Source organism: Silene latifolia, chromosome 2 (genome assembly GCF_048544455.1).
Source record: "Silene latifolia isolate original U9 population chromosome 2, ASM4854445v1, whole genome shotgun sequence".
NCBI classification, from domain to species: domain Eukaryota; kingdom Viridiplantae; phylum Streptophyta; class Magnoliopsida; order Caryophyllales; family Caryophyllaceae; genus Silene; species Silene latifolia.
Genome location: NC_133527.1, coordinates 177,415,546 through 177,430,319, shown reverse-complemented (window position 1 = coordinate 177,430,319; position 14,774 = coordinate 177,415,546). Strand labels below are relative to the sequence as shown.

Here is a 14,774-nt window from a genome sequence, read left to right as displayed (position 1 = left end):
TAATATCTAATTGGTTTTTAAAGGAATCGGTGAAATAAAAATCAATATTACCAAATACGATACAAGCATAACGTAATTTCAACAAAGAAAAGTTGCCACTAAAAGTGTTTTTCATGTCATTCATCTTTTTTGTTCTCAGCATCATCATCATTATCTTACCTCCATCATAAGTGATTCATTAACACCATATTATTTCATTCACACAAAATTATTTCCTTATATATTTCAATCATACTTACCATTTCATTATTTTATTTACGTCATTTAAATCATCTCATCATTTTGTCACAGTTGTTTCTGTTGTATATCGCATTATCGTGACTGAATATTGGAATAGGTAACATTGTTCGACAATTAAAGTCAAATAGGGACAATATAAATGTGAATGACGAAATAAGTACAATTCTTTTTGGTAATTAATATTGGTGTGTAATTCTGTGTCATATTATATTTGATTGCATTGGGAAAAATAAGTTGATTGGGTGAATGAAGTGGGTTTAATTTGTCAACTGAATGTTGATTGAAAGAAGAAATTCAAATCAAAATTGTCGGCGACAGCGAAAGCTGAAGCTGTACAAGCATTGGCAAAAGATTTGTTAGTCGCTTCGCGTAGTTAGTTTGTTAGGCCGACTATAAGCAATGTGATTACTATATAATTCAGGAATCTCAAGTTTCAACCACTTCCGCTTTCCCACATATCCACGACTTCCTTGATCTTGGCATTTTGATCCCGAAGAGCTTCAAGAGTATCTGAACCATAAGGTGGAGGCAAGGTACACGGGCCTTGCTTTGATGGACCGCTTACCACGGTATCAACCTTGTACTGCGTTTCCAAACCCGGTGGACTACAGGCAAATCTCTCTGAGCATAGTTCCTCTGCTCCCTCAGGTATTTTCGGTGTATATCTTAAAAGCTTTGAATATTCATTCAGTACATGGAACATATAGTCGTAAACATGTTTGATCTTGATCTGGTTGATTATATACTCGCTACCAGCTTTTCCAATCTCTCGCGCCTGTTAAGATTTATTGTCAGAAGTTCTCTTTCCGATACAAATAATTTCATGCTATGTCGCGCCTGTTAAGATTTATTGTGATTACCTTATCGGTGTTATTGTTTCCCCAGTCAACCGCAAACTTGATAGATTTACACAAGTTGTTCGGGTTCACAGGCTAGTAATGCTTCATTGGGATTAAGCTTCTTGAGAAGAAGTCATAGTAGATCGGGTTTATAAGGAGTGTCATCGCGTCACAAGCTAGAATGTACTTTTCACTAACTGACCATGCATTTCCTTCGATATAAATCTTGTACCTGCACTCGTAAATGCTCAACATAAGCCGCTTATCAACTGCCACAATACCTCAGTGTGTCTCACAGGGGTCTACGGATGAGAATGTTGGGAGCGCATATACTAAGGATGTGTTTGGATTGAAAGAATTGGAGGGAAAAGAAAGGGAGGGAGAGTAGGGGATTTAAAATCCCTTGTTTGGATAGCAAATGAGGGTGGAGGGAAATGGAGGGGGAGAGATTTGGAGGAATTCATTTTCCCTCCTCCAGGGCAAATCAAAATCTCTCCACAATAGGCAAGATTTGGAAGGAAATGATATCCAAACACCCACATCCCATGTGCCCTCCCCTTCCCTTACCTCCCTTTCTCTTCCCTCCTTCCCCCTCCCCTCCCTTTCCCTCCACTTTTAGGGTGTTACTGAGATTATTTTAAGCTCCAAGGATATACTACTAACACCACAAATCATCTCCTTTAAGCACGAACATAAGAAATTAGGCGATTGTACGATCAGTAGATGTAAATAACGTTTATAACTCATCTAAAAATGCTGGCAAAATAAGCAAGTGAGAAGTGGCAACATACCGAAGTTTCAGCGTCCTTGACAGGGATCCCTAGGTTCAGCAAAAAGTTTCACAAATTGAGCCATTCCTATATCGTAAACTAAATCATCAATTTCACTTTCTAATAGAAAACAGATTCAATCAGCTTGCTACCATATAAGATAAGGTAAGACCAAGCGAAAAAAGGTTATTCACCTGTATAAGGAAGACATTTTATCTTCTCAGTCGGTGGTTTGAACTCCAAGGGAGGTCGAGGCTACAAAAAAATTCAACAATTTGTTCGGCAAACAATTAGGGTGAGACTGCTCAATCTATACAGAGATCTAAAAAAAATCGTAACTATTCAATAACTACCTCTAACTATTGATTCACAACACTACAAAAATACAAAATATCGCCTAAAACAGCTGTATGTAACCGAATTGTTAAACGGGCACAAATCATCCCATTTGCCAACAGAATTATCACTTAATTATCCCACATGACACATACAATTGTCTTAGCTATCAGGAACAGTAAAAATGTAGCATAAAAATTAACCTGATAAATCATTCAAATTAAAATTAGTTGAGGTATATTATTTCCAGCTCGCAGACCCTATTTGTAGTGTGCTTGTAAACTTGGATGACGTAAATATTTACAGAAGTGCAATTAGGTTGTTCTTTAAATTGCTTTTTTGACTTTTAGTTGTTATACTTTGCGATCATGCCTCCCACTTCTGAAAAAAAAAAAAATTCACTTATGTTTCTCAATTTTCCATCCTCATCAGTATCTGTCTCACCTCCATTACACCTCTCTTTTGTTAGCTTGTGGTTGAAAATTCATATTTTTATTTTATAAAAGCATTTTTTGATCAAAAATTCTCATTTTTGACGGCTAATATCCGTCACAACCTTGTGACGGGTGCATTCCTCTTCGATTCACCCCCGTTATAACATCTATTCTAATCTACAAACATTTTGAACATACATAATACATGACAACATTAGACAAGAGCTATCTTGGTTATCAACCTGTACGGAGTATTATAGTACTTCATAGTATATACTGACTTGTGGGAATACTTTGTGCTGCGGGAGTCATTAGCTCTGAATATCAAATTATGATCAAAGATCCACGTTAATTTCGGTCTCAATAAAATCTCACTCCTAAAATTCCAAGATTTAAGCACCCTTTCAAAGGATAGTAGTCAGTAGTTTATACAAAGGAAGCAAGTATTAAGCAAATATCCTGCTAACAAAAAGAACAAGGAGTTGATCACAACTGACCAAGAAGCCTTCAAATGGCCTGTTTTGCACTCAAAATTATGTGCTTTCGGCTTCATTACCCACAAACGCATCCGTTCATAAGACAACTACGTTCCATATGAGATGATTTTGGTATCAATTCACTACAAAAAAGAAAAAAGAAAGACAGCGGAATTTAGTCTATATATAAGCATACGATTCATGATAATGTTAGGCAACTAAAGGTTATAGCATCGTAAGATTTAAAGATGATGGTATGCTTTCAGCTGCTAACTTTAGTAATACTAAGAAATTGAAAATATTCTAAAAAGTGTCAATATGGCAACATAGGAATTTCAAACCCGATAAAAGACAAGGACTTTTAGGACAGGATCCACCAAATCGGAGCGACGAATTTTAGGTTCGCCAATATACCATGTAATCATACATCCTGACTATATGGCATTTTTTTTTTAAATTTCTTTAGATTATAGGCTTCATTATTTAAGAAAAATTATATCCTCACTTTAACAATTCTAATTTTCACACCAACAAAGGTGGAACAGAGAACTTTCAAAAGGTGAAAGTAGAGATGGTGGATGTAATTTCTCCACAATTTAGCCACTATATAAACGCAACAATTCACAATCCTGAAGGCATTGAGCTAAGCAAAACAAGAGCTTAATTTCCAAAGGGATGTTTAGGAGAAATGGCCATGGCCTTCCGTTTTCAGAGCTCCCACAGCGAGTAAGATCAGGAAGCTAGCTACTTTGGGGAATCAATGAGTAGCATGAGCTCTTACAATGGTTTCCAAGGTGGGTTTGGGAGTGGTCTCGGAGGTGGGCAAATGTCAGAATAGTCGAACTACTCAAGTATGGGTTCGGCAGGCCTGGGTATGGGTGGCAACCAAATGGCTAGTAGCAACTATGGGATGAGCATAGGAAGTGGAATGCGTATGGGGTATCAAGTCGGCGGTGGGTTTGGTTCAAACATGGGAATCAGCGAGGAGAGTAGCTACTACTCTGCCAACAATGGCTCATTTGGCTACAACCCATGCCCAAGGGTAATTACCCCGAAATTTAGTCATTTTTTTTCCGTCTGATGATATATGCCTTTGATCTGCAGTTCTGAACACAAAAATTAACAAGAGTAATAATGATTCATGAAAAAAAAAAATTAAATAAAACCAAAATATTAAGAAAAAAGTAAAGAAATTACTTTTATTATGAGCAACAAGTTTGATGAAGGATCAAGCTACGAACTACAAATGAAAAAAAACAAGTAAATAAATACTACAAACTACAAAGGAAGGACAATAACAGCATATAGTGTGGGAGTATAAAAAATCATAAACAACCAGCCTTCAATCAAACCTTAGACAAATAGCAAATCATAATATGTAAGCCTAATTAACAGTGTATTAAATCTAACAATTTAATGAAGATCTTACCATTTTGAGCTGAATAACATCGGCTCGGTTTTCGCCAACGTTTTGACAGCGCAAGAAGTCATCGTTGTTGAAGTATGCCACGTCGTAACCCAGAACAGAAGGACAAAAACCGGTTTCTGAAATTAGGGTTGAGTGATTTGGGGAAGAACAGAAGGTTTGGAAATAGAGAGAATTTAATCATTTGGATAGTAAAAGGAGTATAATTGAGTAAGGTATACAAAAAAGATGAATCTGATGAGCATGATATAGGAGAGGGCTAAGTGATGCAAGAATCAAGATGATGATAGAGTGAAACGGCAGATAGATGAATGAAAAGGGGAAAAGAAGAGCCAGATTTTTTAGAATAAAAAATTCAGTAATGGCAGGACTGTAAATACTGACGTCACATAAGGATAGAAGCATGTGAAAATAGGTGTCAGGAGAGTATCCTCTTTTTATATAAGGTATAGAATGTGAAAGAAATCTGAATAATAGATATAAATATATTTTTGTCAAATATTAACTTTTAAAATTCTCTAATAAATGTTGTATAAGTTTGACGGCTCTGACCAAAAAGTTTAATTTTTGTTGCAATTTAAAGTATGGAGAGAGTTGTGTAGTGCGTACAAATACGGAGTACATTTTTTAGTAGACGAAAGTGTCGGCAACGAGTCTAGAGAATGTAGGAAAATAATAAAGATAAAGCAATAATGAATCAACATCCGACCTTAGCTCAGTTGGTAGAGCGGAGGACTGTAGTAGGGTAAACCTGTCAGACATCCTTAGGTCACTGGTTCGAATCCGGTAGGTCGGAATTTTTTTTAGTCTTTTTCGTGTAAGATGTCACTTTTTGCAACTGGATTTAGGATGAATCATGAATGCATATATTCTTGACATATTTTTACAGTTTCAATTTACCAAGCTCAAGAATTCATTGGTGGATTTATGGAGAATGTTGTGGTTCTTATCTTCTAGATGCATAAAATTGAATTGCTTTTAGTTGTTCTCTTTACTCTCTATGAGATCATTTCTTCACATTTATTTATTTTAGAGTATCGTTTGGTCTTTCATAAAAGTATACTTTTATTTTGAGTGGATTCATTCTTTACAAATAGTTTCAATCTAACTTTCTTTTGTAATCTTTTTCTTATTTTCAAGTTTGAACATTTAAAAAACACAAATAGTTATGTAAGACAATATTAGGCAAATCTATTATAATGTGATTGTAGTACATTTTCTACAAGTATTAAACACTGGATTATCATTATTGATGGTTGTTGTAACCGTTGTACACAATATGTGTAAAACCGTCTTATAAAAGTATAACTATTTAATAACAAAAGTCATTCGTAATTCGTAAAATAATTAATACATATTCTCATTTAAGATGGACAATATTCGTCTTAAGATTAAGACGGGTCAAGTAGTAATAAAGACATAACTATTGACATTTTATTGGCAACTTATTATGTGATTTGATATGTATTTGACGCGTTTTAAACTTAAGACAAATAATACCCGTCAAGACTTATTAGACCCTACCGTCCAAAAAAAAAACAGATAAATTGGAATACCTTAGACTCTAACTGTGATTAGGTTCTGATTAAAGTATGACCACTAATTAAATCTTCTAATCTACTCATACAATCATACTATAGTTTAAGTTACACACTTAGGTAGCACACATTGGAAGACCACTTTAGAAAAGAAGAAAGGAATTTGGGGAACAAAATTATTGTATTGTGTTATGTTAAGTTACTATTTTGTGTAAATCAATCTCATTTTAGAGTAAGAAAATTCAGTGTACCAGACACAACGAGCATAAAACAGGGAGAACAGTTTCAATTGTCAGCAAAGTAACCAAAAAGCTTTGTCTTTCTAAATCATTTATTTTGGTCAAAATTATATCAACTCTTCTTCCTCTATCCTCTTTAATTTCTTCTGTTCATATCTTCTGTACCAGGTTGTTAATCTCTTCACTTCCCTGTTCTCTTTTACAAATTCTTACTTGTGACGACTCATAACCGATTTAAATAATGTTAAAGAGGAAAGCGGGTTGTGAGACGTCACAAGTGCTGCTTTTTAATTTATGTGAACTGGGTATTTATTGTTAATTAATAATGTCACTAATTATTGTTCCATTACTTAACTAATGAGTTTCAAGATCTTTGTTTTATGGGTATTGATTGTTAGTTTGTTGGAATTTAATTGTGTGGTAGTTTAAATGATTGATTTTGAATTTGATTTGTTTAGTGAAGTGTGAAGTGGGATTATGTCTGAGTTTAGTAATATGAAAAAAATTGCAAGTTTTCCCTAAAATGGTTGGTTTTTAAAGTGTGTATTGGATTTTAGTAATTGAATGATTGAATGATGTGATCTTGTAAATTTGGGTTAAAAGATGCAAACTTTCTTAAATTGGGAGTTTATTTCTTAATTTGGTAAATGATAGGGGCCTCATAGCAAGTGGGTGGAAGACTGTAACTGCAAAGTCTAGTGATGGTGGGTGAAGCATAAAGCATTGATGATCTTGAGGTTGTTGAATATTGGGGATTTAAAAATCGCCGAGGGAATTTCAGAATATAATTTCCAGTAGATAGTTTTTTAGAGTTTAGGCTAGACTATATTGAGGTAGAATTTGAAAGATGTTCTAATCAAAGAATTTTTGACGAATTGCCTTCAATTCTCGGTTTTTTTGTACATTCTTTTTTGCTGTAAAGGGTTAAGGGCAATTTTGACGCCAACGTGTTTCAGTGATTTTTCTGACTAAATAGCTTACATATGACTTGTACATCTTATTTTACTACGTTTTTTTAATTTTAATTCACTGTGTCAGTGATGCTATCTGAAACTGATGATTGACTTCATTTCATTCTATTTCTTTCCCTTGTGCAGATGTGTTGCTTATTTTGTTGACTTCCATGTAGTTAGTAATTGGCATCCGTGAGAATGGCATTGCTGATGGAGCTACAACTATCTTTTGTTGTTCTAGCCTTTCTGTGTTTGCTTCCTTGTCATATGGCGGACTTTCAAGGTATTGATAAGTGACTGTTAGTTTGATTGGGCAATGTATGCAAAACTACAATCTAGTGCTGCTTATATTTTTTGAGGTTACCTCACATTTTCGTGGTTGTGTGGGGGGTTTTTCAGTTCTCACCTTTTCCCCTCCCCCAAAGGAGAAGGTACCTGCACTGGCGTACTCCATAGATTGCCACCAATTTGACCGGATCCATATATTTTGGTCCCATGTTTTTTGTCTCCTTATCATCTATGACTACAAGTTAATCTATATGCCTTTTCACAATCATGTATAGGAATTATGAACTTTCTGATGTTTCTCTTGTCAGGAAAGGCACTTTATGCTTTGAAACTTTCTTTAAATGGTTCATCAAGTCAGCTGGCTGACTGGAACCCCAATCTAGTGAGTCCATGCACTTGGTCAAATGTCATGTGCAACTCTGGTTTGGTGTATTCTCTGTAAGTAACTCTTGTACATGTTTTGCTTTTCGGTTGAACTCTAGCTTATTCAGGCTCTCCTATGGTGCGGAGAAGTTCTTGAAATCTTAATTTTAGTTGATATTGTTGTCTAATTTTAGTTTGGTCACAGGACGTTGTCATCGATGGGATTTCCTGGAACTTTGTCTCCTGAAATTGGCGCCCTTACAACCCTTACATCTCTGTAAGTTTACTTTTCATGTTGTGCAATTGCACTAAGAAAGGGGATGTTTTGGTACAGTGTCCAATTTTTTGTCAACATTTGGCCCTATCGAGCACCGGGCTGCCCTTTTATTTGGCCCTATCAAGATCTTATCTTGCACGTGTTTTTCACTAATTTTTCATGATGGTATAGAAATTAGCAGAAATTCAAACAACTCTGGTTATTTTGACCTTGTGGCCGTTCCTTCAGACTTGCGCAACTTTTAGTATTGCATAGAAAGTAGCTGAAGAGAAAATTAGTGTTATGGGTTAATTTAGCTGAAATACTATGAAACCTGAACATATGCCAAGTTCATGAGTAATCCTAGAAAACCGAAGAACAAGACGAATAGTTGGTTTTTGGTATGTTCTATAATGCTTCATGACTATTATAAGTTTGTAAATTTTAAAGGAAGCAATGAAGCATTATGTGATGATGCATACACAGTTTGGGAGGTTTGGTCCCATAGTATTAGGCGGAACTTCTGTTATTGTTGTATTGTTGCTTCGTAACTATGGAGTATCTGGGCTATATGATTGGAAACACTTTCAGTGTGAAGCGGTTTTATTTTTGGTAGTAATGTTCTTATATCATTAACGGAGGAAGAGTCTCACTATTCTGGCTTGGAATATGATGGATTAATGCAAAAAAGAAGACACTATAATCTGCCCATATTTTTGCGTCTACTTTCTTAGCACCACATTGCTTATTTTCTCTTCTCTTCCTATTTTTTCATTATCTGTATCATCTACTAATTTGTGACTTTGGAGTATTCAACACAAATTTTGTCGAACTGCTACACAAACAATTCGGGAATTGATAATTTGGTATGTGTGAATCATAGGGAGTTTGAGTGACTCCCTTAACCCTTGCAAACCCTAGCTGGTTTGGTTGATAATGTGAATTGTATTGGCTGTGCAGGTCTCTGGAAGGGAATGCCATTACTGGCCAAATTCCTAAAGAGTTTGGAAATTTGACCAGTCTAACAAACTTGGATTTAGAGCGTAACCGTTTGACTGGTGAAATACCATCCTCCCTTGGTAATCTTAAAAATCTTAAATATTTGTAAGTGATACCATTTGTGCTATACTGTACTGAATCATGGTTTCTTCTGTTTGGTTACCTTTAGTTATACCATTTTTTTTTTCATTTTATGCAGAATTTTGAGCAATAATGATCTCACTGGGACTATCCCGGAGTCACTATCTGCACTGAATAGCTTAATTAGCCTGTAAGTGAACATAAAAAAATGTCGTACTTTGTTATCTGTGTTTTCTTCAACCTTTTTATTTCAGTTACAAAATTTTAAGATAAAGATACTGCCAGAACTTATGAGTTTCTACTACTATGTCTCATGAATTATGCTTTGGGTGGCAGCCAGCTATTTTCAAATCAACTCAGTGGGAAAGTTCCTGAACAACTCTTTCAGATTCCAAAATACAAGTATGATAAACTTCAATTTAGAGCTAATCTTGTCACGCTTTCAGTACCGATTCTCTGAATGTGATGGTAAAAAAAAACTGATTGAGTGGAAACGACCTTCATTGGTTGATTGGTTGCAGTTTCACCGGTAATAAGTTGAACTGTGGTGGCGATCTTCATCATTTGTGTGCATCTGATAACAGTGAAACAGGTAGGAGTGTATACTTTGGTGCCTTTTCATCTTTAAATATCTCAATTCTTAGATTGTAAAGTTACAGTTGAGGTTTGGTTTAATGATTGGTGTGCTGCACTATGTCAGGTTCTTCAAACAAATCAAAAGTTGGAGTTATTGTAGGAGTAATTGGAGGGCTTGTTGGAATACTACTTATTGGAGTCCTCTTGTTATGTATGTGCAAAAGTAGATATAAGGGTTTCAAGCGTGAAGTTTATGTTGATGTTGCAGGTCTGTTGTTCGCTCTTTACCTTTCTAGCTTCCATTTTTGTTACGGCTTACTTATCTTATGTATTTTGTCAGAACAGACTGGTTTTGAGTTTTAGTTAACCCAGTATTTCTCGTATGGATGGTTATTACAAAATTTATTTAGGCTAAGATCAGAATAAGGAACTAAATTGTGGTAAATAAGCACTATTTTTTTGGGTGTTAAGGGAGTCACGAGAGTAGTTTTTATGCTGATGGATTTTGATACCGGGTCATGTGTACTGCCCTTTTCCGGCAATCCTCTCAATAATCACGTTGTGTTGTATAGTGAATACTGAATAGTGTTCTTTTTAAGGGGGAATGATAGTTTGAAGTTTGATAATCACTGATAATGTGCTGAAGCTTGTGAATGCTTGGAACTTCATGTAGATGAATGATAAAAATATATGAAGTATGAAACCATTTATGTACAGCTCTTATTTGCCTTGAACCCTTTTTTTGTCGGCGTACTTTTACAGGTGAAGTTGATCGTAGAATTGCATTTGGGCAGCTTAAGCGATTTGCATACAGGGAATTGCAGATATCAACAGACAACTTCAATGAGAAAAACGTTCTTGGTCAAGGTGGCTTTGGCAAGGTTTATAAAGGATTGCTTGGTGATGGTACCAAGGTTGCGGTGAAACGATTAACTGATTATGAAAGCCCGGGAGGGGATGCAGCTTTTCAACGTGAGGTTGAGATGATTAGCGTCGCTGTGCATAAGAATCTACTACGCCTAATTGGGTTTTGTACTACTCCAACTGAACGACTTTTGGTGTACCCATTTATGAAGAACCTAAGCGTTGCTTACCGCCTCAGGGGTACCATCCTTTTCTTCTTGATCGTATATGATATTATGATGTTTCTTGTTCACTTTACGAATCTGATAGTGTTCTACGTTACCAGACACGGGATTCGTGTGCACGTTCTCAAAAAGAACATCAACAAAAAATTTAAAATATTTAGTTTTTGGAAGCAAATTAGAAATGTGTTTGGGACCTAAATATGGCTAACAATCCTTCAGAATCTTACTAAACGCGGTCATACATAAGACTCTCGCCTCGTTTCAAGGTGAGGTGTCGGACTGACAAAGATCGGGACGGGTTCCATGCCCATATCCTAGAGTGTTATGTCGGACATGCCAATGGCTCTGAAAGCGAAGAGTTGAAGTGATCATGTTTGATTTCTTTGCAAATTGCATTACCCTTAAGACCTTAGATACTGTTTGTAGTACCATAAAAGTCTGTAATGCGAACGACCGCCTCTTAAAAATCTAGCTAAGCCTTCAAAGAAAAGTGGTATGCCACCATGGGTTTTCATTTTTCCGGTCATAATTCTTCTGCAGAGTTAAAACCAGGGGAGGCTGTTTTGGATTGGTCGACAAGAAAAAGAATATCCTTGGGAACGGCGCGTGGATTAGAGTATCTTCACGAACATTGCAACCCAAAGATCATCCATCGTGATGTTAAGGCTGCTAATGTCCTCTTAGATGAAGATTTTGAAGCAGTAGTGGGTGATTTTGGCTTAGCAAAGCTGGTAGATGTGCAAAAGACAAATGTGACGACACAAGTACGTGGGACCATGGGACACATAGCTCCCGAGTACTTGTCCACTGGAAAATCATCAGAGAGGACAGATGTTTTTGGCTATGGCATTACGCTTCTTGAGCTCGTGACAGGCCAAAGGGCTATTGATTTTTCACGCTTGGAAGAAGAAGATGACGTACTCTTGCTTGATCATGTAAGATACAATCACATCATTCTCTTTTGGTACTACCTTATTGCTGGCAGTTAAAGTAATTTCTCTTTTCTTTTAAAACTATGGACGAATCCACAATAATTGGATTCTATCAGTTAATGAGACGGTCTATTTCAACGAAGCTTTTATCTCGAGATTGACTGCCCGAGTTGCAATCAATTTCAACGAAGCTTTTATTCAACAAAGTGAAATCTCAAGAACCAATTTGGATGTCCCAAAAGGGAAATTGTTGCGGACCCTTTGAAAAATTCGGGATCGAAGGAATATGTTTTTAGTCCTTGATTAATATTGCAGCTTCTTGTCTCTAAATTTTGACTGAACTGGAAACAGGTGAAGAAGCTGGAAAGAGAGAAGAAATTAGACGCTATAGTCGATAAGAATTTGTGTAAGAACTATGATATTCAGGAGGTGGAGATGATGATCAAAGTTGCGTTATTATGCACGCAAGCCTCACCCGAAGACCGTCCAACGATGTCCGAGGTGGTGCGGATGCTTGAAGGCGAGGGTCTCGCTGAAAGATGGGAAGAATGGCAGCATGTCGAAGTTACTCGCCGACAAGAATATGAAAGACTGCAGAGAAGATTCGACTGGGGTGACGATTCTATTCATAATCAGGATGCCATCGAACTGTCTGGTGGTCGATGATTCAACCCTAGAGGTAAACCTGTCTTCCAAAAGGACTTATTTTTCCCGGCCTTACTTGTGCGACCGGTCAAGTAATCCTTGAATTAAATGAGGAATACATAGACCGTCTCATACAAGACTAAGGTACAAATCCTGGTTGTGTTTAGTGTTAATGGTCTTTACACTTTGATGTCCTTGTTATAAAAGAAATGTCAATATATATTATTCCATTTTATTTTTTCGACTTGAAGAAATATTAATACATAAAACAAAACTCCAAATGCCCATCAGATTCTCGCTAGCCTTTCATATACGGAGTAATCAGCTTGATTATTTAATGGCTCATTGCGTTAATGTTGGCACTCTTAGAAGCAATATTAGCCTACACACAGCCGCAATCATCATTATTAGCGCTCTTAAGCGAAATCTTCCCTTCAACTTTGTGCATTCTTCCGACTTCCCAAGGACTTGTTCATGTTCCTCAATTCTAACCTCATCATGATGACCGCTACATATACTATCAGTAGCATTACTAATCCTCCCAAAAAACCATGGTTCTTCGTCATCTTCATAGGCCAGTAGATGAGCTGGTGTTTCTTCTAAGTCGGCCTGCTCCCATTCCTCCATTTCCATGCCAAAGTTTGCATAATCTTCTCCTGCCATTGCCCGTGCCTCCAAAGATATCGACATTGTCACCTTAATTTTTCTCCGAGATTAACGTTTTTTTTTTCTTTTTGGATTTTGTATTTTTGTGCGAACTTGAGAATATTATGAAGTATGAAGTAAAAGTGTACGTTTGTTATATGTGAATACATATTTTTATGCGTTATATATACGTGCATATGCATTCCAATTGTGAAAAATTCAAGCTGAATTTTCAAAGTCCGGGTCACGGAACAGGTATAAGAAAGATTATAGCATCAAATTAGTTGAATTGAATGTCAAAAGATTAGGGGATACGGAAGTAAAATGTGCTCAAAATCCCAGGAATTGTTCAGCAACATTCCCGTGATTGCTATTACATGGACAGAGGCTAACAATCATCATATTTGTCCTTTGAATTGCCGTAGCTATTTGTCTTGACAATTCAGATATTTTTCATGTTCGTAAATGGGAGATATTTTTCATGTTCCCTGTTGAACATTCCCAACTTTTTTGCTTCAAATCCGTCATCTCGGGTTAGTTTTACCAAGTTTAGTAGAATTTATGCAATGTCAAATTTAATACTCTCGTCGGCTGGGTCATTTATTTACCTTTGTTTTTTACACGAAGGCTAAGGAGGAAGGAGGTGATCATTTGTGGATATTATCATTGAATCTTGAATGACACGTGAACAATGGGCTATGTGGATGATCAAATTACCATTTAAAACATTTTCAATATAAAAAGATAAACAGATGAATGAGACATCAAATATAAAATAGGTAAACATATTACTGCAATGGAGTAAATTTTTTTTAGAATAACTACTTTGTCACTCGAGCGGGAGTAGTATGGCTACAATGATACTGCTTTGCCAGATTGTAACGGGAGAGACAAAGTGACTAGATCCGGTAATTCGGTAAACGAAGTATTCGCACTGTGTCACAGGGAAAAAAATTATTTGAGCCAAAGTGAACAAAGAGCTGAATAAAAGTATAAAACCTTAGTCTAAACTAGATCTAATAAATGAATTATTTGAGTCATTTATTTTCTTGGCCTGTTGTTTTAGATGGCGCTATTTCCTAGATGAATATAATCCAGAATTGTGATTTTGGAATTTTAATCTGCTTACTTTAGATCATGTCATTTTTACTAGGTCGCCTCTAAACCCTAGAAGGCTACCAACCAAACCTCATTGAGTCATTGGTGACTTCATTAATATATCTTCTCAAAAGAAATTGAGAGGTTAGGGTTCCCGTGATCAACAAGTAGAGGGGAAAAGCATTTTTAACATTGTATGCACAATGCATAATAGCATTAGCCAATAGGCAGTTGCTGATTTCACCTGATAGTTTAGCTGATGCAATGTTGCTGATCCAAGCCTTGATGCAAGTTTTGTTTTTTTTTTTTTTTTTTTTATTATTATTGACAGCTTCCAAGACTTTGTCTTTATTTCAAGCTACGCGTATTATATTTCTCGTTTGTTTCTATTGTGAATGATTGAAAAATCAAGGTTATTTAATGAAATAGAGGGTATATAAAATAAACTATTGTTTAAGACGAGCATATAGCCTTAAATAAGAAACGAGACAACTGACAAGTTGTTAGATGTGATAAAACCATAATGTACAGAGAAAACCAAAAAAAATCTTG

General features: G+C 36.0%; 1 protein-coding gene, 1 long non-coding RNA gene and 1 other non-coding gene across 11 annotated transcripts; 2 read left to right on the top strand and 1 right to left on the bottom strand.

Annotated features, from left to right (window-relative positions):
* Nucleotides 1-495: 495 nt before the first annotated feature.
* LOC141643463 (uncharacterized) lies at nucleotides 496-4,924 on the bottom strand. 6 transcript variants are annotated; one of them, XR_012543711.1, is made up of 7 exons: nucleotides 4,525-4,917; nucleotides 4,293-4,335; nucleotides 3,117-3,238; nucleotides 2,044-2,104; nucleotides 1,871-1,936; nucleotides 1,101-1,311; nucleotides 496-1,015 (listed from the first exon to the last, which is right to left on the bottom strand). It is a non-coding gene; the product is annotated as an uncharacterized LOC141643463 (long non-coding RNA). The 6 variants fall into 6 exon arrangements; XR_012543707.1 differs by having other exon boundaries at nucleotides 2,044-3,238; nucleotides 4,525-4,924; XR_012543708.1 differs by lacking the exon at nucleotides 4,293-4,335 and having other exon boundaries at nucleotides 2,044-2,936; nucleotides 4,525-4,924.
* A 301-nt stretch (nucleotides 4,925-5,225) lies between these two features.
* Nucleotides 5,226-5,317, top strand: TRNAY-GUA (transfer RNA tyrosine (anticodon GUA)). Its single transcript is given in 2 exon segments — nucleotides 5,226-5,262; nucleotides 5,282-5,317. It is a non-coding gene; the product is annotated as a tRNA-Tyr (tRNA).
* Nucleotides 5,318-6,194: 877 nt separating this feature from the next.
* Nucleotides 6,195-13,308, top strand: LOC141643462 (putative LRR receptor-like serine/threonine-protein kinase At5g10290). Of its 4 annotated transcripts, none has more exons than XR_012543705.1 (13): nucleotides 6,195-6,466; nucleotides 7,396-7,534; nucleotides 7,848-7,977; nucleotides 8,108-8,179; nucleotides 9,119-9,262; nucleotides 9,357-9,428; nucleotides 9,575-9,640; nucleotides 9,760-9,830; nucleotides 9,939-10,082; nucleotides 10,577-10,918; nucleotides 11,443-11,837; nucleotides 12,186-12,566; nucleotides 12,603-13,308. XR_012543705.1 is itself a non-coding variant. In XM_074452635.1 (13 exons), exons 2-12 carry the CDS (start codon nucleotides 7,450-7,452, stop codon nucleotides 12,498-12,500), a joined length of 1,836 nt encoding a protein of 611 aa, XP_074308736.1. In that variant the 5' UTR covers nucleotides 6,238-6,466; nucleotides 7,396-7,449; the 3' UTR covers nucleotides 12,501-12,513; nucleotides 12,771-13,308. The 4 variants fall into 4 exon arrangements, 3 of the variants coding, with proteins under 3 accessions (XP_074308736.1, XP_074308734.1, XP_074308735.1); XM_074452635.1 differs by having other exon boundaries at nucleotides 6,238-6,466; nucleotides 12,186-12,513; nucleotides 12,771-13,308; XM_074452633.1 differs by having other exon boundaries at nucleotides 6,238-6,466; nucleotides 12,186-12,723.
* Nucleotides 13,309-14,774: the final 1,466 nt, after the last annotated feature.

Bases quoted from the DNA above. Each gene is read 5' to 3' on its own strand.
- LOC141643462 (XM_074452635.1), top strand. From the start codon at position 7,450: ATGGCATTGCTGATGGAGCTACAACTATCTTTTGTTGTTCTAGCCTTT. The intron at 9,263-9,356 runs GTAAGTGATACC...CATTTTATGCAG, and splicing joins CTTAAAAATCTTAAATATTT to AATTTTGAGCAATAATGATC. The intron at 9,641-9,759 runs GTATGATAAACT...GATTGGTTGCAG, and splicing joins TTTCAGATTCCAAAATACAA to TTTCACCGGTAATAAGTTGA.